Below are 23,226 nucleotides of genomic sequence, written 5' to 3'. Positions count from 1 at the left end.
CTCGTGACTTCCTGTTCTCGGCCTTCAGTGGAAGTCTGGCAGTATCTGGGTTTGGACCGACAGCGTCTCTCCAACACACTGACCCGCTTCTCCTTTCAGAACCGGCTCCTCCCCGCTCGCTGTTCGCCGTCAACGCCACCCACTCCACCATCACCCTGCTGTGGACTGAGGACGGAGTGGTGGACTACTACCAGGTGCTCTGCAGACCCAGCAGAGCCAGCAAGGAGCTGAAGGTAAAACCGCTCTGGACCCGCCCCGTAGAACCGAACCGGGTCCAGCTGATCCCTCAGGACAGCTTTACTCCTGTTTATAACTAAATTTGATAAATTTTGCTTTACCTCTGATTGGATGGTTTCCTGGTCCTGGTTCTGGTCCTGGTACTGGTCCTAATCCTGGTCCTGGTCCTAATCCTGGTCCTGGTCATAATCCTGGTCCTGGTTCTGGTACTAATCCTGGTCCCAATTCTGGTCCTGGTCATTATCCTGGTCTTAATCCATGTCCTGGTCCTGGTACTGGTCCTGATCCTGGTCCTGGTCCTGGTCTTAATCCTGGTCCTGATCCTAGTCCTGGTACTGGTCCTTATCCTGGTCCTGGTCCTGGCCCTGGCACTGGTCCTAATCCTGGTCCTGGTCCTGGTACTGGTCATGGTCCTGGTACTGGTCCTTATCCTGGTCCTGTCAAGAAGGAAAGCAGGACTTCCCGCTGATCTCCTCACGCTTCTCATCCCTTAGGACGGCGAGCCGCTCACCTCCACCTCCCATGTGGTCACAGTGTCTGGTCTGATGCCATCATCCACCTACAACTGCACCGTCACCAGCTTCAGCTACAGTACCCCGAGCCGGCCTGCCCACATCACCATCCGCACTGTTGGTAGGTGGAGCTTCAGACTAATCAATAATCTACATGTTTCCTCAGACTGCTGCTATAAGACTGTAAACAGCTCAGTCTGATCATGTGCACTTTTTATTACTATTGCTAGTAACTTTGAACTTTTTAACCTGTACTGAATGTGAATTTGTGTGAATGTACAGCTGCTGGACACTTGAATTTCTCTCTATCTCTCTATCTATCTATCTATCTATCTATCTATCTATCTATCTATCTATCTATCTATCCATCTATCCATCTATCCATCTATCCATCTATCCATCCATCCATCCATCCATCCATCCATCCATCCATCCATCCATGTCTGAAATGACCCATCTCCCAGCTCTGCACCTACAATCCTGCTTGTAATGGAAACCTGAGACATGTGAGAGTACTAGAAATGTCTCAGAATTAACATGTGTCTTACTGTGTCAGAGTACATTGACGAAAAAGAAGTAAGAGACAAAAGATAAAAGCTCAATTCACTGAGGAATGAGTAACGTGCTCCTCGGAACGAGTAATGTGCTCCTCGGAACGAGTAATGTGCTCCTTGGAACGAGTAACGTGCTCTTCGGAACGAGTAACGTGCTCCTCGGAACGAGTAATGTGCTCCTTGGAACGAGTAACGTGCTCTTCGGAACGAGTAACGTGCTCCTCGGAACGAGTAATATCCTCCTCGGAACGAGTAACGTGCTCTTTGGAACGAGTAACGTGCTCTTTGGAACGAGTAACGTGCTCCTCGGAACGAGTAACGTGCTCTTTGGAACGAGTAACGTGCTCCTCGGAACGAGTAACGTGCTCCTTGGAACGAGTAACGTGCTCCTCGGAACGAGTAACGTGCTCCTCGGAACAAGTAACGTGCTCCTCGGAACGAGTAATGTGCTCGTCGCTCCACGGAATGAGTAACGTACTCCTCTAGACGAGTAACGTGCTCCTCGGAACGAGTAACGTGCTCCTCGGAACAAGTAACGTGCTCCTCAGAACAAGTAACGTACTCCTCAGAACGAGTAACGTGCTCCTCGGAACGAATAACATGCTCCTCGGAACAAGTAACGTGCTCCTCGGAACGAGTTAAGTGCTCCTCGGAACGAGTAATGTGCTCGTCGCTCCACGGAACGAGTAACGTGCTCCTCAGAACGAGTAACGTACTCCTCAGAACGAGTAACGTACTCCTCGGAACGAGTAACGTACTCCTCAGAACGAGTAACGTGCTCCTCGGAACGAGTAACATGCTCCTCGGAACAAGTAACGTGCTCCTCGGAACGAGTTAAGTGCTCCTCGGAATGAGTAACGTACTCCTCTAGACGAAAAAAACGTGCACCTCGGAACGAGTAACGTACTCCTCAAAACGAGTAACGTGCTCCTCGGAAGGAGTAATGTGCTCGTCGCTCCACGGAACGAGTAACGTGCTCCTCGGAACGAGTAACGTGCTCCTCGGAACGAGTAACGTGCTCCTCGGAACGAGTAACGTGCTCCTCGGAACAAGTAACGTGCTCCTCGGAACGAGTTAAGTGCTCCTTGGAACGAGTAACGTACTCCTCTAGACGAGTAACGTGCTCCTCGGAACGAGTAACGTACTCCTCAGAACGAGTAACGTGCTCCTCGGAACAAGTAACGTGCTCCTCAGAACGAGTAACGTACTCCTCAGAACGAGTAACGTGCTCCTCGGAACGAGTAACGTACTCCTCAGAACGAGTAACGTGCTCCTCGGAACGAGTTAAGTGCTACTCGGAACGAGTAATGTGCTCGTCGCTCCACGGAACGAGTAACGTGCTCCTCAGAACGAGTAACGTACTCCTCAGAACGAGTAACGTACTCCTCGGAACGAGTAACGTACTCCTCAGAACGAGTAACGTGCTCCTCGGAACGAGTAACGTACTCCTCTAGACGAAAATAACGTGCACCTCGGAACGAGTAAAGTACTCCTCAAAACGAGTAACGTGCTCCTCGGAAGGAGTAATGTGCTCGTCGCTCCACGGAACGAGTAACGTGCTCCTTGGAATGAGTAACATACTCCTCGGAACAAGTAACGTGCTCCTCGGAACGAGTTAAGTGCTCCTCGGAATGAGTAACGTGCTCCTCGGAACGAGTAACGTGCTCCTCGGAACGAGTTAAGTGCTCCTCGGAATGAGTAACATGCTCCTCGGAACAAGTAACGCGCTCCTCGGAACGAGTTAAGTGCTCCTCGGAACGAGTAACGTACTCCTCTAGACGAAAAAAACGTGCACCTCGGAACGAGTAACGTACTCCTCAAAACGAGTAACGTGCTCCTCGGAAGGAGTAACGTGCTCGTCGCTCCACGGAACGAGTAACGTACTCCTCGAAATGAATAACGTGCTCCTCGGAACGAGTAACGTACTCCTCAGAACGAGTAACGTACTCCTCAGAACGAGTAACGTACTCCTCGGAACGAGTAACGTACTCCTCAGAACGAGTAACGTGCTCCTCGGAACGAGTAACATGCTCCTCGGAACAAGTAACGTGCTCCTCGGAACGAGTTAAGTGCTCCTCGGAACGGGTAACGTACTCCTCTAGACGAAAAAAACGTGCACCTCGGAACGAGTAACGTACTCCTCAAAACGAGTAACGTGCTCCTCGGAAGGAGTAATGTGCGCGTCGCTCCACGGAACGAGTAACGTGCTCCTTGGAATGAGTAACATACTCCTCGGAACAAGTAACGTGCTCCTCGGAACGAGTTAAGTGCTCCTCGGAATGAGTAACGTGCTCGGAACGAGTAACGTGCTCCTCGGAATGAGTAACGTGCTCCTCGGAATGAGTAACGTGCTCCACGGAACGAGTAACGTGCTCCTCGGAACGAGTAACGTGCTCCTCGGAACGAGTTAAGTGCTCCTCGGAATGAGTAACGTGCTCCTCGGAACGAGTAACGTGCTCCTCGGAATGAGTAACGTGCTCCTCGGAATGAGTAACATGCTCCTCGGAACAAGTAACGTGCTCCTCGGAACGAGTTAAGTGCTCCTCGGAACGAGTAACGTACTCCTCTAGACGAAAATACTGTGCACCTCGGAACGAGTAAAGTACTCCTCAAAACGAGTAACGTACTCCTCAGAACGAGTAACGTGCTCCTCGGAACGAGTAACATGCTCCTCGGAACAAGTAGCGTGCTCCTCGGAACAAGTAACGTGTTCCTCGGAACGAGTTAAGTGCTCCTCGGAACGAGTAACGTACTCCTCTAGACGAAAAAAACGTGCACCTCGGAACTAGTAACGTAGTCCTCAAAACGAGTAACGTGCTCCTCGGAAGGAGTAATGTGCTCGTCGCTCCACGGAACGAGTAACGTGCTCCTTGGAATGAGTAACATACTCCTCAGAACAAGTAACGTGCTCCTCGGAACGAGTTAAGTGCTCCTCGGAATGAGTAACGTGCTCCTCGGAACGAGTAACGTGCTCCTCGGAACGTGTAACGTGCTCCTCGGAATGAGTAATGTGTTCGTCGCTCCACGGAACGAGTAACATGCTCCTCAGAACGAGTAACGTACTCCTCAGAACGAGTAACGTACTCCTCGGAACAAGTTAAGTGCTCCTCGGAACAAGTAACGTGTTCCTCGGAACGAGTAATATCCTCCTCGGAACGAGTAACGTGCTCTTTGGAACGAGCAACGTGCTCCTCGGAACGAGTAACGTGCTCCTCGGAACGAGTAACGTGCTCCTCGGAACGAGTAACGTGCTCCTCGGAACGAGTAACGTGCTCCTCGGAACGAGTAACGTGCTCCTCGGAACGAGTTAAGTGCTCCTTGGAACGAGTAACGTACTCCTCTAGACGAGTAACGTGCTCCTCGGAACGAGTAACGTGCTCCCTGGAACGAGTAACGTACTCCTCGGAACGAGTAACGTACTCCTCAGAACGAGTAACGTGCTCCTCGGAACAAGTAACATGCTCCGCGGAACAAGTAACGTGCTCCTCAGAACGAGTAACGTACTCCTCGGAACGAGTAACGTACTCCTCAGAACGAGTAACGTACTCCTCAGAACGAGTAACTTACTCCTCGGAACAAGTAACATGCTCCTCGGAACAAGTAACGTGCACCTCGGAACGAGTAACGTACTCCTCAGAACGAGTAACTTACTCCTCGGAACAAGTAACATGCTCCTCGGAACAAGTAACGTGCACCTCGGAACGAGTAACGTACTCCTCGGAACGAGTAACGTACTCTTCAGAACGAGTAACGTGCTCCTCGGAACGAGTAACATGCTCCTCGGAACAAGTAACGTGCTCCTCGGAACGAGTTAAGTGCTCCTCGGAACGAGTAACGTACTCCTCTAGACGAAAAAAACGTGCACCTCGGAACGAGTAACGTAGTCCTCAAAACGAGTAACGTGCTCCTCGGAAGGAGTAATGTGCTCGTCGCTCCACGGAACGAGTAACGTGCTCCTTGGAATGAGTAACATACTCCTCAGAACAAGTAACGTGCTCCTCGGAACGAGTTAAGTGCTCCTCGGAATGAGTAACGTGCTCCTCGGAACGAGTAACGTGCTCCTCGGAACGAGTAACGTGCTCCTCGGAATGAGTAACGTGCTCCTCGGAACGAGTAACGTACTCCTCAGAACGAGTAACATACTCCTCGGAACGAGTAACGTACTCCTCAGAACGAGTAACGTGCTCCTCGGAACGAGTAACATGCTCCGCGGAACAAGTAACGTGCTCCTCAGAACGAGTAACGTACTCCTCGGAACGAGTAACGTACTCCTCAATACGAGTAACGTACTCCTCAGAACGAGTAACGTGCTCCTCGGAACGAGTAACATGCTCCTCGGAACAAGTAACGTGCACCTCGGAACGAGTAACGTACTCCTCGGAACGAGTAACGTACTCCTCAGAACGAGTAACGTGCTCCTCGGAACGAGTAACATGCTCCTCGGAACAAGTAACGTGCTCCTCGGAACGAGTTAAGTGCTCCTCGGAACGAGTAACGTACTCCTCTAGACGAAAAAAACGTGCACCTCGGAACGAGTAACGTAGTCCTCAAAACGAGTAACGTGCTCCTCGGAAGGAGTAATGTGCTCGTCGCTCCACGGAACGAGTAACGTGCTCCTTGGAATGAGTAACATACTCCTCAGAACAAGTAACGTGCTCCTCGGAATGAGTTAAGTGCTCCTCGGAATGAGTAACGTGCTCCTCGGAACGAGTAACGTGCTCCTCGGAACGAGTAACGTGCTCCTCGGAATGAGTAATGTGTTCGTCGCTCCACGGAACGAGTAACATGCTCCTCAGAACGAGTAACGTACTCCTCAGAACGAGTAACGTACTCCTCGGAACAAGTTAAGTGCTCCTCGGAACAAGTAACGTGCTCCTCGGAACGAGTAATATCCTCCTCGGAACGAGTAACGTGCTCTTTGGAACGAGCAACGTGCTCCTCGGAACGAGTAACGTGCTCCTCGGAACGAGTAACGTACTCCTCGGAACGAGTAACGTACTCCTCAGAACGAGTAACGTACTCCTCAGAACGAGTAACTTACTCCTCGGAACAAGTAACATGCTCCTCGGAACAAGTAACGTGCACCTCGGAACGAGTAACGTACTCCTCGGAACGAGTAATGTACTCCTCAGAACGAGTAACATGCTCCTCGGAACGAGTAAGATGCTCCTCGGAACAAGTAACGTGCTCCTCGGATCGACTTAAGTGCTCCTCGGAACGAGTAACGTACTCCTCTAGACGAAAAAAACGTGCACCTCGGAACGAGTAACGCAGTCCTCAAAACGAGTAACGTGCTCCTCGGAAGGAGTAATGTGCTCGTCGCTCCACGGAACGAGTAACGTGCTCCTTGGAATGAGTAACATACTCCTCAGAACAAGTAACGTGCTCCTCGGAACGAGTTAAGTGCTCCTCGGAATGAGTAACGTGCTCCTCGGAACGAGTAACGTGCTCCTCGGAACAAGTAACGTGCTCCTCGGAACGAGTAACGTGCTCCTCGGAATGAGTAACGTGCTCCTCGGAACGAGTAACGTACTCCTCAGAACGAGTAACGTACTCCTCGGAACGAGTAACGTGCACCTCGGAACGAGTAACGTACTCTTCTAGACGAAAAAAACGTGCACCTCGGAACGAGTAACGTTCTCCTCGGAAGGAGTAATGTGCTCGTCGCTCCACGGAACGAGTAACGTGCTCCTTGGAATGAGTAACATACTCCTCGGAACAAGTAACGTGCTCCTCGGAACGAGTTAAGTGCTCCTCGGAATGAGTAACGTGCTCCTCGGAACGAGTAACGTGCTCCTCGGAACGAGTTAAGTGCTCCTCGGAATGAGTAACATGCTCCTCGGAACAAGTAACGTTCTCCTCGGAACGAGTTAAGTGCTCCTCGGAACGAGTAACGTACTCCTCTAGACGAAAAAAACGTGCACCTCGGAATGAGTAACGTACTCCTCGGAACGAGTAACGTACTCCTCAGAACGAGTAACGTACTCCTCAGAACGAGTAACTTACTCCTCGGAACAAGTAACATGCTCCTCGGAACAAGTAACGTGCACCTCGGAACGAGTAACGTACTCCTCGGAACGAGTAATGTACTCCTCAGAACGAGTAACATGCTCCTCGGAACGAGTAAGATGCTCCTCGGAACAAGTAACGTGCTCCTCGGATCGACTTAAGTGCTCCTCGGAACGAGTAACGTACTCCTCTAGACGAAAAAAACGTGCACCTCGGAACGAGTAACGCAGTCCTCAAAACGAGTAACGTGCTCCTCGGAAGGAGTAATGTGCTCGTCGCTCCACGGAACGAGTAACGTGCTCCTTGGAATGAGTAACATACTCCTCAGAACAAGTAACGTGCTCCTCGGAACGAGTTAAGTGCTCCTCGGAATGAGTAACGTGCTCCTCGGAACGAGTAACGTGCTCCTCGGAACAAGTAACGTGCTCCTCGGAACGAGTAACGTGCTCCTCGGAATGAGTAACGTGCTCCTCGGAACGAGTAACGTACTCCTCAGAACGAGTAACGTACTCCTCGGAACGAGTAACGTGCACCTCGGAACGAGTAACGTACTCTTCTAGACGAAAAAAACGTGCACCTCGGAACGAGTAACGTTCTCCTCGGAAGGAGTAATGTGCTCGTCGCTCCACGGAACGAGTAACGTGCTCCTTGGAATGAGTAACATACTCCTCGGAACAAGTAACGTGCTCCTCGGAACGAGTTAAGTGCTCCTCGGAATGAGTAACGTGCTCCTCGGAACGAGTAACGTGCTCCTCGGAACGAGTTAAGTGCTCCTCGGAATGAGTAACATGCTCCTCGGAACAAGTAACGTGCTCCTCGGAACGAGTTAAGTGCTCCTCGGAACGAGTAACGTACTCCTCTAGACGAAAAAAACGTGCACCTCGGAATGAGTAACGTACTCCTCAAAACGAGTAACGTGCTCCTCGGAAGGAGTAACGTGCTCGTCGCTCCACGGAACGAGTAACGTACTCCTCGAAATGAATAACGTGCTCCTCGGAACGAGTAACGTGCTCCTTGGAATGAGTAACATACTCCTCGGAAAAAGAAACGTGCTCCTCGGAACGAGTAACGTGCTCCTCGGAATGAGTAATGTGCTCCTCGGAACGAGTAACGTGCTCCTCGCAACGAGTAACGTGCTCCTCGGAACGAGTAACGTCCTCCTCGGAATGAGTAACGTGCTCCTCGGAACGAGTAACGTACTCCTCAGAACGAGTAACGTGCTCCTCGGAACGAGTAACATGCTCCTCGGAACAAGTAACGTGCTCCTCGGAACGAGTTAAGTGCTCCTCGGAACGAGTAACGTACTCCTCTAGACGAAAAAAACGTGCACCTCGGAACGAGTAACGTACTCCTCAAAACGAGTAACGTGCTCCTCAGAAGGAGTAATGTGCTCGTCGCTCCACGGAACGAGTAACGTGCTCCTCGGAATGAGTAACGTGCTCCTCGGAATGAGTAACATGCTCCTCGGAACAAGTAACGTGCTCCTCGGAACGAGTTAAGTGCTCCTCGGAACGAGTAACGTACTCCTCTAGACGAAAAAAACGTGCACCTCGGAACGAGTAACGTACTCCTCAAAACGAGTAACGTCCTCCTCGGAAGGAGTAACGTGCTCGTCGCTCCACGGAACGAGTAACGTACTCCTCGAAATGAATAACGTGCTCCTCGGAACGAGTAACGTGCTCCTCAGAACGAGTAACGTACTCCTCAGAACGAGTAACGTACTCCTCGGAACGAGTAACGTACTCCTCAGAACGAGTAACGTGCTCCTCGGAACGAGTAACGTACTCTTCTAGACGAAAAAAACGTGCACCTCGGAACGAGTAACGTTCTCCTCGGAAGGAGTAATGTGCTCGTCGCTCCACGGAACGAGTAACGTGCTCCTTGGAATGAGTAACATACTCCTCGGAACAAGTAACGTGCTCCTCGGAACGAGTTAAGTGCTCCTCGGAATGAGTAACGTGCTCCTCGGAACGAGTAACGTGCTCCTCGGAACGAGTTAAGTGCTCCTCGGAATGAGTAACATGCTCCTCGGAACAAGTAACGTGCTCCTCGGAACGAGTTAAGTGCTCCTCGGAACGAGTAACGTACTCCTCTAGACGAAAAAAACGTGCACCTCGGAATGAGTAACGTACTCCTCAAAACGAGTAACGTGCTCCTCGGAAGGAGTAACGTGCTCGTCGCTCCACGGAACGAGTAACGTACTCCTCGAAATGAATAACGTGCTCCTCGGAACGAGTAACGTGCTCCTTGGAATGAGTAACATACTCCTCGGAAAAAGTAACGTGCTCCTCGGAACGAGTAACGTGCTCCTCGGAATGAGTAACGTGCTCCTCGGAACGAGTAACGTGCTCCTCGCAACGAGTAACGTGCTCCTCGGAACGAGTAACGTCCTCCTCGGAATGAGTAACGTGCTCCTCGGAACGAGTAACGTGCTCCTCGGAACAAGTAACGTGCTCCTCGGAACGAGTAATATCCTCCTCGGAACGAGTAACGTGCTCTTTGGAACGAGTAACGTGCTCCTCGGAACGAGTAACGTGCTCCTCGGAACGAGTAACATGCTCCTCGGAACGAGTAACGTGCTCCTTGGAACGAGTAACATGCTCCTCGGAACGAGTAACGTGCTCCTCGGAACAAGTTAAGTGCTCCTCGGAACAAGTAACGTGCTCCTCGGAACGAGTAATATCCTCCTCGGAACGAGTAACGTGCTCTTTGGAACGAGCAACGTGCTCCTCGGAACGAGTAACGTGCTCCTCGGAACGAGTAACGTACTCCTCGGAACGAGTAACGTACTCCTCAGAACGAGTAACGTACTCCTCAGAACGAGTAACTTACTCCTCGGAACAAGTAACATGCTCCTCGGAACAAGTAACGTGCACCTCGGAACGAGTAACGTACTCCTCGGAGCGAGTAATGTACTCCTCAGAACGAGTAACATGCTCCTCGGAACGAGTAAGATGCTCCTCAGAACAAGTAACGTGCTCCTCGGAACGACTTAAGTGCTCCTCGGAACGAGTAACGTACTCCTCTAGACGAAAAAAACGTGCACCTCGGAACGAGTAACGCAGTCCTCAAAACGAGTAACGTGCTCCTCGGAAGGAGTAATGTGCTCGTCGCTCCACGGAACGAGTAACGTGCTCCTTGGAATGAGTAACATACTCCTCAGAACAAGTAACGTGCTCCTCGGAACGAGTTAAGTGCTCCTCGGAATGAGTAACGTGCTCCTCGGAACGAGTAACGTGCTCCTCGGAACAAGTAACGTGCTCCTCGGAACGAGTAACGTGCTCCTCGGAATGAGTCACGTGCTCCTCGGAACGAGTAACGTACTCCTCAGAACGAGTAACGTACTCCTCGGAACGAGTAACGTGCACCTCGGAACGAGTACAGTACTCCGCAAAACGAGTAACGTGCTCCTCGGAAGGAGTAAGGTGCTCGTCGCTCCACGGAACGAGTAACGTACTCCTCGGAATGAATAACATGCTCCTCGGAACGAGTAACGTGCTCCTCGGAACGAGTAACGTGCTCCTTGGAATGAGTAACATACTCCTCGGAACAAGTGACGTACTCCTCGGAACGAGTAACGTACTCCTCAGAACGAGTAACGTGCTCCTCGGAACGAGTAACATGCTCCTCGGAACAAGTAACGTGCTCCTCGGATCGAGTTAAGTGCTCCTCGGAACGAGTAACGTACTCCTCTAGACGAAAAAAACGTGCACCTCGGAACGAGTAACGTACTCCTCAAAACGAGTAACGTGCTCCTCAGAAGGAGTAATGTGCTCGTCGCTCCACGGAACGAGTAACGTGCTCCTCGGAATGAGTAACGTGCTCCTCGGAATGAGTAACATGCTCCTCGGAACAAGTAACGTGCTCCTCGGAACGAGTTAAGTGCTCCTCGGAACGAGTAACGTACTCCTCTAGACGAAAAAAACGTGCACCTCGGAACGAGTAACGTACTCCTCAAAACGAGTAACGTCCTCCTCGGAAGGAGTAACGTGCTCGTCGCTCCACGGAACGAGTAACGTACTCCTCGAAATGAATAACGTGCTCCTCGGAACGAGTAACGTGCTCCTCAGAACGAGTAACGTACTCCTCAGAACGAGTAACGTACTCCTCGGAACGAGTAACGTACTCCTCAGAACGAGTAACGTGCTCCTCGGAACGAGTAACATGCTCCTCGGAACAAGTAACGTGCTCCTCGGAACGAGTTAAGTGCTCCTCGGAACGAGTAACGTACTCTTCTAGACGAAAAAAACGTGCACCTCGGAACGAGTAACGTTCTCCTCGGAAGGAGTAATGTGCTCGTCGCTCCACGGAACGAGTAACGTGCTCCTTGGAATGAGTAACATACTCCTCGGAACAAGTAACGTGCTCCTCGGAACGAGTTAAGTGCTCCTCGGAATGAGTAACGTGCTCCTCGGAACGAGTAACGTGCTCCTCGGAACGAGTTAAGTGCTCCTCGGAATGAGTAACATGCTCCTCGGAACAAGTAACGTGCTCCTCGGAACGAGTTAAGTGCTCCTCGGAACGAGTAACGTACTCCTCTAGACGAAAAAAACGTGCACCTCGGAATGAGTAACGTACTCCTCAAAACGAGTAACGTGCTCCTCGGAAGGAGTAACGTGCTCGTCGCTCCACGGAACGAGTAACGTACTCCTCGAAATGAATAACGTGCTCCTCGGAACGAGTAACGTGCTCCTTGGAATGAGTAACGTGCTCCTCGGAACAAGTAACGTGCTCCTCGGAACGAGTAACGTGCTCCTCGGAATGAGTAACGTGCTCCTCGGAACGAGTAACGTACTCCTCAGAACGAGTAACGTACTCCTCGGAACGAGTAACGTGCACCTCGGAACGAGTAACGTACTCTTCTAGACGAAAAAAACGTGCACCTCGGAACGAGTAACGTTCTCCTCGGAAGGAGTAATGTGCTCGTCGCTCCACGGAACGAGTAACGTGCTCCTTGGAATGAGTAACATACTCCTCGGAACAAGTAACGTGCTCCTCGGAACGAGTTAAGTGCTCCTCGGAATGAGTAACGTGCTCCTCGGAACGAGTAACGTGCTCCTCGGAACGAGTTAAGTGCTCCTCGGAATGAGTAACATGCTCCTCGGAACAAGTAACGTGCTCCTCGGAACGAGTTAAGTGCTCCTCGGAACGAGTAACGTACTCCTCTAGACGAAAAAAACGTGCACCTCGGAATGAGTAACGTACTCCTCAAAACGAGTAACGTGCTCCTCGGAAGGAGTAACGTGCTCGTCGCTCCACGGAACGAGTAACGTACTCCTCGAAATGAATAACGTGCTCCTCGGAACGAGTAACGTGCTCCTTGGAATGAGTAACATACTCCTCGGAAAAAGTAACGTGCTCCTCGGAACGAGTAACGTGCTCCTCGGAATGAGTAATGTGCTCCTCGGAACGAGTAACGTGCTCCTCGCAACGAGTAACGTGCTCCTCGGAACGAGTAACGTCCTCCTCGGAATGAGTAACGTGCTCCTCGGAACGAGTAACGTACTCCTCAGAACGAGTAACGTGCTCCTCGGAACGAGTAACATGCTCCTCGGAACAAGTAACGTGCTCCTCGGAACGAGTTAAGTGCTCCTCGGAACGAGTAACGTACTCCTCTAGACGAAAAAAACGTGCACCTCGGAACGAGTAACGTACTCCTCAAAACGAGTAACGTGCTCCTCAGAAGGAGTAATGTGCTCGTCGCTCCACGGAACGAGTAACGTGCTCCTCGGAATGAGTAACGTGCTCCTCGGAATGAGTAACATGCTCCTCGGAACAAGTAACGTGCTCCTCGGAACGAGTTAAGTGCTCCTCGGAACGAGTAACGTACTCCTCTAGACGAAAAAAACGTGCACCTCGGAACGAGTAACGTACTCCTCAAAACGAGTAACGTCCTCCTCGGAGGGAGTAACGTGCTCGTCGCTCCACGGAACGAGTAACGTACTCCTCGAAATGAATAACGTGCTCCTCGGAACGAGTAACGTGCTCCTCAGAACGAGTAACGTACTCCTCAGAACGAGTAACGTACTCCTCGGAACGAGTAACGTACTCCTCAGAACGAGTAACGTGCTCCTCGGAACGAGTAACATGCTCCTCGGAACAAGTAACGTGCTCCTCGGAACGAGTTAAGTGCTCCTCGGAACGAGTAACGTACTCTTCTAGACGAAAAAAACGTGCACCTCGGAACGAGTAACGTTCTCCTCGGAAGGAGTAATGTGCTCGTCGCTCCACGGAACGAGTAACGTGCTCCTTGGAATGAGTAACATACTCCTCGGAACAAGTAACGTGCTCCTCGGAACGAGTTAAGTGCTCCTCGGAATGAGTAACGTGCTCCTCGGAACGAGTAACGTGCTCCTCGGAACGAGTTAAGTGCTCCTCGGAATGAGTAACATGCTCCTCGGAACAAGTAACGTGCTCCTCGGAACGAGTTAAGTGCTCCTCGGAACGAGTAACGTACTCCTCTAGACGAAAAAAACGTGCACCTCGGAATGAGTAACGTACTCCTCAAAACGAGTAACGTGCTCCTCGGAAGGAGTAACGTGCTCGTCGCTCCACGGAACGAGTAACGTACTCCTCGAAATGAATAACGTGCTCCTCGGAACGAGTAACGTGCTCCTTGGAATGAGTAACATACTCCTCGGAAAAAGTAACGTGCTCCTCGGAACGAGTAACGTGCTCCTCGGAATGAGTAACGTGCTCCTCGGAACGAGTAACGTGCTCCTCGCAACGAGTAACGTGCTCCTCGGAACGAGTAACGTCCTCCTCGGAATGAGTAACGTGCTCCTCGGAACGAGTAACGTGCTCCTCGGAACAAGTAACGTGCTCCTCGGAACGAGTAATATCCTCCTCGGAACGAGTAACGTGCTCTTTGGAACGAGTAACGTGCTCCTCGGAACGAGTAACGTGCTCCTCGGAACGAGTAACATGCTCCTCGGAACGAGTAACGTGCTCCTTGGAACGAGTAACATGCTCCTCGGAACGAGTAACGTGCTCCTCGGAACAAGTTAAGTGCTCCTCGGAACAAGTAACGTGCTCCTCGGAACGAGTAATATCCTCCTCGGAACGAGTAACGTGCTCTTTGGAACGAGCAACGTGCTCCTCGGAACGAGTAACGTGCTCCTCGGAACGAGTAACGTACTCCTCGGAACGAGTAACGTACTCCTCAGAACGAGTAACGTACTCCTCAGAACGAGTAACTTACTCCTCGGAACAAGTAACATGCTCCTCGGAACAAGTAACGTGCACCTCGGAACGAGTAACGTACTCCTCGGAGCGAGTAATGTACTCCTCAGAACGAGTAACATGCTCCTCGGAACGAGTAAGATGCTCCTCAGAACAAGTAACGTGCTCCTCGGAACGACTTAAGTGCTCCTCGGAACGAGTAACGTACTCCTCTAGACGAAAAAAACGTGCACCTCGGAACGAGTAACGCAGTCCTCAAAACGAGTAACGTGCTCCTCGGAAGGAGTAATGTGCTCGTCGCTCCACGGAACGAGTAACGTGCTCCTTGGAATGAGTAACATACTCCTCAGAACAAGTAACGTGCTCCTCGGAACGAGTTAAGTGCTCCTCGGAATGAGTAACGTGCTCCTCGGAACGAGTAACGTGCTCCTCGGAACAAGTAACGTGCTCCTCGGAACGAGTAACGTGCTCCTCGGAATGAGTCACGTGCTCCTCGGAACGAGTAACGTACTCCTCAGAACGAGTAACGTACTCCTCGGAACGAGTAACGTGCACCTCGGAACGAGTACAGTACTCCGCAAAACGAGTAACGTGCTCCTCGGAAGGAGTAAGGTGCTCGTCGCTCCACGGAACGAGTAACGTACTCCTCGGAATGAATAACATGCTCCTCGGAACGAGTAACGTGCTCCTCGGAACGAGTAACGTGCTCCTTGGAATGAGTAACATACTCCTCGGAACAAGTGACGTACTCCTCGGAACGAGTAACGTACTCCTCAGAACGAGTAACGTGCTCCTCGGAACGAGTAACATGCTCCTCGGAACAAGTAACGTGCTCCTCGGATCGAGTTAAGTGCTCCTCGGAACGAGTAACGTACTCCTCTAGACGAAAAAAACGTGCACCTCGGAACGAGTAACGTACTCCTCAAAACGAGTAACGTGCTCCTCAGAAGGAGTAATGTGCTCGTCGCTCCACGGAACGAGTAACGTGCTCCTCGGAATGAGTAACGTGCTCCTCGGAATGAGTAACATGCTCCTCGGAACAAGTAACGTGCTCCTCGGAACGAGTTAAGTGCTCCTCGGAACGAGTAACGTACTCCTCTAGACGAAAAAAACGTGCACCTCGGAACGAGTAACGTACTCCTCAAAACGAGTAACGTCCTCCTCGGAAGGAGTAACGTGCTCGTCGCTCCACGGAACGAGTAACGTACTCCTCGAAATGAATAACGTGCTCCTCGGAACGAGTAACGTGCTCCTCAGAACGAGTAACGTACTCCTCAGAACGAGTAACGTACTCCTCGGAACGAGTAACGTACTCCTCAGAACGAGTAACGTGCTCCTCGGAACGAGTAACATGCTCCTCGGAACAAGTAACGTGCTCCTCGGAACGAGTTAAGTGCTCCTCGGAACGAGTAACGTACTCTTCTAGACGAAAAAAACGTGCACCTCGGAACGAGTAACGTTCTCCTCGGAAGGAGTAATGTGCTCGTCGCTCCACGGAACGAGTAACGTGCTCCTTGGAATGAGTAACATACTCCTCGGAACAAGTAACGTGCTCCTCGGAACGAGTTAAGTGCTCCTCGGAATGAGTAACGTGCTCCTCGGAACGAGTAACGTGCTCCTCGGAACGAGTTAAGTGCTCCTCGGAATGAGTAACATGCTCCTCGGAACAAGTAACGTGCTCCTCGGAACGAGTTAAGTGCTCCTCGGAACGAGTAACGTACTCCTCTAGACGAAAAAAACGTGCACCTCGGAATGAGTAACGTACTCCTCAAAACGAGTAACGTGCTCCTCGGAAGGAGTAACGTGCTCGTCGCTCCACGGAACGAGTAACGTACTCCTCGAAATGAATAACGTGCTCCTCGGAACGAGTAACGTGCTCCTTGGAATGAGTAACATACTCCTCGGAAAAAGTAACGTGCTCCTCGGAACGAGTAACGTGCTCCTCGGAATGAGTAACGTGCTCCTCGGAACGAGTAACGTGCTCCTCGCAACGAGTAACGTGCTCCTCGGAACGAGTAACGTCCTCCTCGGAATGAGTAACGTGCTCCTCGGAACGAGTAACGTGCTCCTCGGAACAAGTAACGTGCTCCTCGGAACGAGTAATATCCTCCTCGGAACGAGTAACGTGCTCTTTGGAACGAGTAACGTGCTCCTCGGAACGAGTAACGTGCTCCTCGGAACGAGTAACATGCTCCTCGGAACGAGTAACGTGCTCCTTGGAACGAGTAACATGCTCCTCGGAACGAGTAACGTGCTCCTCGGAACAAGTAACGTGCTCCTCGGAACGAGTTAAGTGCTTCTTGGAACGAGTAACGTACTCCTCTAGACGAGTAACGTGCTCCTCGGAACGAGTAACGTGCTCCCTGGAACGAGTAACGTACTCCTCGGAACAAGTAACATGCTCCGCGGAACAAGTAACGTGCTCCTCAGAACGAGTAACGTACTCCTCGGAACGAGTAACGTACTCCTCAGAACAAGTAACGTGCTCCTCAGAACGAGTAACGTACTCCTCGGAACGAGTAACGTACTCCTCAGAACGAGTAACGTGCTCCTCGGAAGGAGTAATGTGCTCGTCGCTCCACGGAACGAGTAACGTGCTCCTTGGAATGAGTAACATACTCCTCAGAACAAGTAACGTGCTCCTCGGAACGAGTTAAGTGCTCCTCGGAATGAGTAACGTGCTCCTCGGAACGAGTAACGTGCTCCTCGGAATGAGTAATGTGTTCGTCGCTCCACGGAACGAGTAACATGCTCCTCAGAACGAGTAACGTACTCCTCAGAACGAGTAACGTACTCCTCGGAACAAGTTAAGTGCTCCTCGGAACAAGTAACGTGCTCCTCGGAACGAGTAATATCCTCCTCGGAACGAGTAACGTGCTCTTTGGAACGAGCAACGTGCCCCTCGGAACGAGTAACGTGCTCCTCGGAACGAGTAACGTACTCCTCGGAACGAGTAACGTACTCCTCAGAACGAGTAACGTACTCCTCAGAACGAGTAACTTACTCCTCGGAACAAGTAACATGCTCCTCGGAACAAGTAACGTGCACCTCGGAACGAGTAACGTACTCCTCGGAACGAGTAACGTACTCCTCAGAACGAGTAACATGCTCCTCGGAACGAGTAACATGCTCCTCGGAACAAGTAACGTGCTCCTCGGAACGAGTTAAGTGCTCCTCGGAACGAGTAACGTACTCCTCTAGACGAAAAAAACGTGCACCTCGGAACGAGTAACGCAGTCCTCAAAACGAGTAACGTGCTCCTCGGAAGGAGTAATGTGCTCGTCGCTCCACGGAACGAGTAACGTGCTCCTTGGAATGAGTAACATACTCCTCAGAACAAGTAACGTGCTCCTCGGAACGAGTTAAGTGCTCCTCGGAATGAGTAACGTGCTCCTCGGAACGAGTAACGTGCTCCTCGGAACGAGTAACGTGCTCCTCGGAACGAGTAACGTGCTCCTCGGAATGAGTCACGTGCTCCTCGGAACGAGTCACGTGCTCCTCGGAACGAGTAACGTACTCCTCAGAACGAGTAACGTACTCCTCGGAACGAGTAACGTGCACCTCGGAACGAGTACAGTACTCCGCAAAACGAGTAACGTGCTCCTCGGAAAGAGTAAGGTGCTCGTCGCTCCACGGAACGAGTAACGTACTCCTCGGAATGAATAACATGCTCCTCGGAACGAGTAACGTGCTCCTCGGAACGAGTAACGTGCTCCTTGGAATGAGTAACATACTCCTCGCAACAACTGACGTACTCCTCGGAACGAGTAACGTACTCCTCAGAACGAGTAACGTGCTCCTCGGAACGAGTAACGTACTCCTCTAGACGAAAAAAACGTGCACCTCGGAACGAGTAACGTACTCCTCAAAACGAGTAACGTGCTCCTCAGAAGGAGTAATGTGCTCGTCGCTCCACGGAACGAGTAACGTGCTCCTTGGAATGAGTAACATACTCCTCGGAACAAGTAACGTGCTCCTCGGAACGAGTAACGTGCTCCTCGGAACGAGTTAAGTGCTCCTCGGAATGAGTAACGTGCTCCTCGGAACGAGTAACGTGCTCCTCGGAATGAGTTAAGTGCTCCTTGGAATGAGTAACGTGCTCCTCGGAATGAGTAACGTGCTCCTCGGAACGAGTAACGTGCTCCTCGGAATGAGTAACGTGCTCCTCGGAACGAGTAACGTGCTCCTCGCAACGAGTAACGTGCTCCTCGGAACGAGTAACGTGCTCCTCGGAATGAGTAACGTCCTCCTCGGAACGAGTAACGTGCTCCTCGGAACAAGTAACGTGCTATTCGGAACGAGTAATATCCTCCTCGGAACGAGTAACGTGCTCTTTGGAACGAGTAACGTGCTCCTCGGAACGAGTAACGTGCTCCTCGGAACGAGTAACGTGCTCCTTGGAACGAGTAACGTGCTCCTCTGAACGAGTAACGTGCTCCTCGGAACAAGTAACGTGCTCCTCGGAACGAGTTAAGTGCTTCTTGGAACGAGTAACGTACTCCTCTAGACGAGTAACGTGCTCCTCGGAACGAGTAACATGCTCCCTGGAACGAGTAACGTACTCCTCGGAACGAGTAACGTACTCCTCAGAACGAGTAACGTGCTCCTCGGAACGAGTAACATGCTCCGCGGAACAAGTAACGTGCTCCTCAGAACGAGTAACGTACTCCTCGGAACGAGTAACGTACTCCTCAGAACGAGTAACGTACTCCTCAGAACGAGTAACGTGCTCCTCGGAACGAGTAACATGCTCCTCGGAACAAGTAACGTGCACCTCGGAACGAGTAACGTACTCCTCGGAACGAGTAACGTACTCCTCAGAACGAGTAACGTGCTCCTCGGAACGAGTAACATGCTCCTCGGAACAAGTAACATGCTCCTCGGAACGAGTTAAGTGCTCCTCGGAACGAGTAACGTACTCCTCTAGACGAAAAAAACGTGCACCTCGGAACGAGTAACGTAGTCCTCAAAACGAGTAACGTGCTCCTCGGAAGGAGTAATGTGCTCGTCGCTCCACGGAACGAGTAACGTGCTCCTTGGAATGAGTAACATACTCCTCAGAACAAGTAACGTGCTCCTCGGAACGAGTTAAGTGCTCCTCGGAATGAGTAACGTGCTCCTCGGAACGAGTAACGTGCTCCTCGGAACGAGTTAAGTGCTCCTCGGAATGAGTAACATGCTCCTCGGAACAAGTAACGTGCTCCTCGGAACGAGTTAAGTGCTCCTCGGAACGAGTAACGTACTCCTCTAGACGAAAAAAACGTGCACCTCGGAATGAGTAACGTACTCCTCAAAACGAGTAACGTGCTCCTCGGAAGGAGTAACGTGCTCGTCGCTCCACGGAACGAGTAACGTACTCCTCGAAATGAATAACGTGCTCCTCGGAACGAGTAACGTGCTCCTTGGAATGAGTAACATACTCCTCGGAAAAAGTAACGTGCTCCTCGGAACGAGTAACGTGCTCCTCGGAATGAGTAACGTGCTCCTCGGAACGAGTAACGTGCTCCTCGCAACGAGTAACGTGCTCCTCGGAACGAGTAACGTCCTCCTCGGAATGAGTAACGTGCTCCTCGGAACGAGTAACGTGCTCCTCGGAACAAGTAACGTGCTCCTCGGAACGAGTAATATCCTCCTCGGAACGAGTAACGTGCTCTTTGGAACGAGTAACGTGCTCCTCGGAACGAGTAACGTGCTCCTCGGAACGAGTAACATGCTCCTCGGAACGAGTAACGTGCTCCTTGGAACGAGTAACATGCTCCTCGGAACGAGTAACGTGCTCCTCGGAACAAGTAACGTGCTCCTCGGAACGAGTTAAGTGCTTCTTGGAACGAGTAACGTACTCCTCTAGACGAGTAACGTGCTCCTCGGAACGAGTAACGTGCTCCCTGGAACGAGTAACGTACTCCTCGGAACAAGTAACATGCTCCGCGGAACAAGTAACGTGCTCCTCAGAACGAGTAACGTACTCCTCGGAACGAGTAACGTACTCCTCAGAACAAGTAACGTGCTCCTCAGAACGAGTAACGTACTCCTCGGAACGAGTAACGTACTCCTCAGAACGAGTAACGTGCTCCTCGGAAGGAGTAATGTGCTCGTCGCTCCACGGAACGAGTAACGTGCTCCTTGGAATGAGTAACATACTCCTCAGAACAAGTAACGTGCTCCTCGGAACGAGTTAAGTGCTCCTCGGAATGAGTAACGTGCTCCTCGGAACGAGTAACGTGCTCCTCGGAATGAGTAATGTGTTCGTCGCTCCACGGAACGAGTAACATGCTCCTCAGAACGAGTAACGTACTCCTCAGAACGAGTAACGTACTCCTCGGAACAAGTTAAGTGCTCCTCGGAACAAGTAACGTGCTCCTCGGAACGAGTAATATACTCCTCGGAACGAGTAACGTGCTCCTCGGAACGAGTAACGTGCTCCTCGGAACGAGTAACATGCTCCTCGGAACGAGTAACGTGCTCCTTGGAACGAGTAACATGCTCCTCGGAACGAGTAACGTGCTCCTCGGAACAAGTAACGTGCTCCTCGGAACGAGTTAAGTGCTTCTTGGAACGAGTAACGTACTCCTCTAGACGAGTAACGTGCTCCTCGGAACGAGTAACGTGCTCCCTGGAACGAGTAACGTACTCCTCGGAACAAGTAACATGCTCCGCGGAACAAGTAACGTGCTCCTCAGAACGAGTAACGTACTCCTCGGAACGAGTAACGTACTCCTCAGAACAAGTAACGTGCTCCTCAGAACGAGTAACGTACTCCTCGGAACGAGTAACGTACTCCTCAGAACGAGTAACGTGCTCCTCGGAAGGAGTAATGTGCTCGTCGCTCCACGGAACGAGTAACGTGCTCCTTGGAATGAGTAACATACTCCTCAGAACAAGTAACGTGCTCCTCGGAACGAGTTAAGTGCTCCTCGGAATGAGTAACGTGCTCCTCGGAACGAGTAACGTGCTCCTCGGAATGAGTAATGTGTTCGTCGCTCCACGGAACGAGTAACATGCTCCTCAGAACGAGTAACGTACTCCTCAGAACGAGTAACGTACTCCTCGGAACAAGTTAAGTGCTCCTCGGAACAAGTAACGTGCTCCTCGGAACGAGTAATATACTCCTCGGAACGAGTAACGTGCTCTTTGGAACGAGCAACGTGCCCCTCGGAACGAGTAACGTGCTCCTCGGAACGAGTAACGTACTCCTCGGAACGAGTAACGTACTCCTCAGAACGAGTAACGTACTCCTCAGAACGAGTAACTTACTCCTCGGAACAAGTAACATGCTCCTCGGAACAAGTAACGTGCACCTCGGAACGAGTAACGTACTCCTCGGAACGAGTAACGTACTCCTCAGAACGAGTAACATGCTCCTCGGAACGAGTAACATGCTCCTCGGAACAAGTAACGTGCTCCTCGGAACGAGTTAAGTGCTCCTCGGAACGAGTAACGTACTCCTCTAGACGAAAAAAACGTGCACCTCGGAACGAGTAACGCAGTCCTCAAAACGAGTAACGTGCTCCTCGGAAGGAGTAATGTGCTCGTCGCTCCACGGAACGAGTAACGTGCTCCTTGGAATGAGTAACATACTCCTCAGAACAAGTAACGTGCTCCTCGGAACGAGTTAAGTGCTCCTCGGAATGAGTAACGTGCTCCTCGGAACGAGTAACGTGCTCCTCGGAACGAGTAACGTGCTCCTCGGAACGAGTAACGTGCTCCTCGGAATGAGTCACGTGCTCCTCGGAACGAGTAACGTACTCCTCAGAACGAGTAACGTACTCCTCGGAACGAGTAACGTGCACCTCGGAACGAGTACAGTACTCCGCAAAACGAGTAACGTGCTCCTCGGAAAGAGTAAGGTGCTCGTCGCTCCACGGAACGAGTAACGTACTCCTCGGAATGAATAACATGCTCCTCGGAACGAGTAACGTGCTCCTCGGAACGAGTAACGTGCTCCTTGGAATGAGTAACATACTCCTCGCAACAACTGACGTACTCCTCGGAACGAGTAACGTACTCCTCAGAACGAGTAACGTGCTCCTCGGAACGAGTAACGTACTCCTCTAGACGAAAAAAACGTGCACCTCGGAACGAGTAACGTACTCCTCAAAACGAGTAACGTGCTCCTCAGAAGGAGTAATGTGCTCGTCGCTCCACGGAACGAGTAACGTGCTCCTTGGAATGAGTAACATACTCCTCGGAACAAGTAACGTGCTCCTCGGAACGAGTAACGTGCTCCTCGGAACGAGTTAAGTGCTCCTCGGAATGAGTAACGTGCTCCTCGGAACGAGTAACGTGCTCCTCGGAATGAGTTAAGTGCTCCTTGGAATGAGTAACGTGCTCCTCGGAATGAGTAACGTGCTCCTCGGAACGAGTAACGTGCTCCTCGGAATGAGTAACGTGCTCCTCGGAACGAGTAACGTGCTCCTCGCAACGAGTAACGTGCTCCTCGGAACGAGTAACGTGCTCCTCGGAATGAGTAACGTCCTCCTCGGAACGAGTAACGTGCTCCTCGGAACAAGTAACGTGCTCCTCGGAACGAGTAATATCCTCCTCGGAACGAGTAACGTGCTCTTTGGAACGAGTAACGTGCTCCTCGGAACGAGTAACGTGCTCCTCGGAACGAGTAACGTGCTCCTTGGAACGAGTAACGTGCTCCTCTGAACGAGTAACGTGCTCCTCGGAACAAGTAACGTGCTCCTCGGAACGAGTTAAGTGCTTCTTGGAACGAGTAACGTACTCCT

At 51.4% G+C, this 23,226-nt stretch overlaps 1 protein-coding gene across 1 annotated transcript in view; it reads left to right on the top strand.

The window, feature by feature from the left end:
• ptpro (protein tyrosine phosphatase receptor type O) overlaps positions 1 to 23,226 on the top strand; it is a 138,229-nt gene that overhangs the window by 63,182 nt on the left and 51,821 nt on the right. The window contains exons 13-14 of the mRNA XM_079262982.1: positions 100 to 233; positions 732 to 870. Of these exons, the coding sequence (XP_079119108.1) occupies positions 100 to 233; positions 732 to 870 (273 nt within the window). The remainder of the gene's footprint in view (positions 1 to 99; positions 234 to 731; positions 871 to 23,226) is intronic.

The sequence above is a fragment of the Telmatherina bonti genome (assembly GCF_933228915.1).
Source record: "Telmatherina bonti genome assembly, chromosome: 23".
In the NCBI taxonomy this organism is placed as follows: domain Eukaryota; kingdom Metazoa; phylum Chordata; class Actinopteri; order Atheriniformes; family Telmatherinidae; genus Telmatherina; species Telmatherina bonti.
The sequence above is the reverse complement of the archived record's forward strand: the minus strand, read 5'-3'. Positions and strand labels throughout refer to the sequence as shown.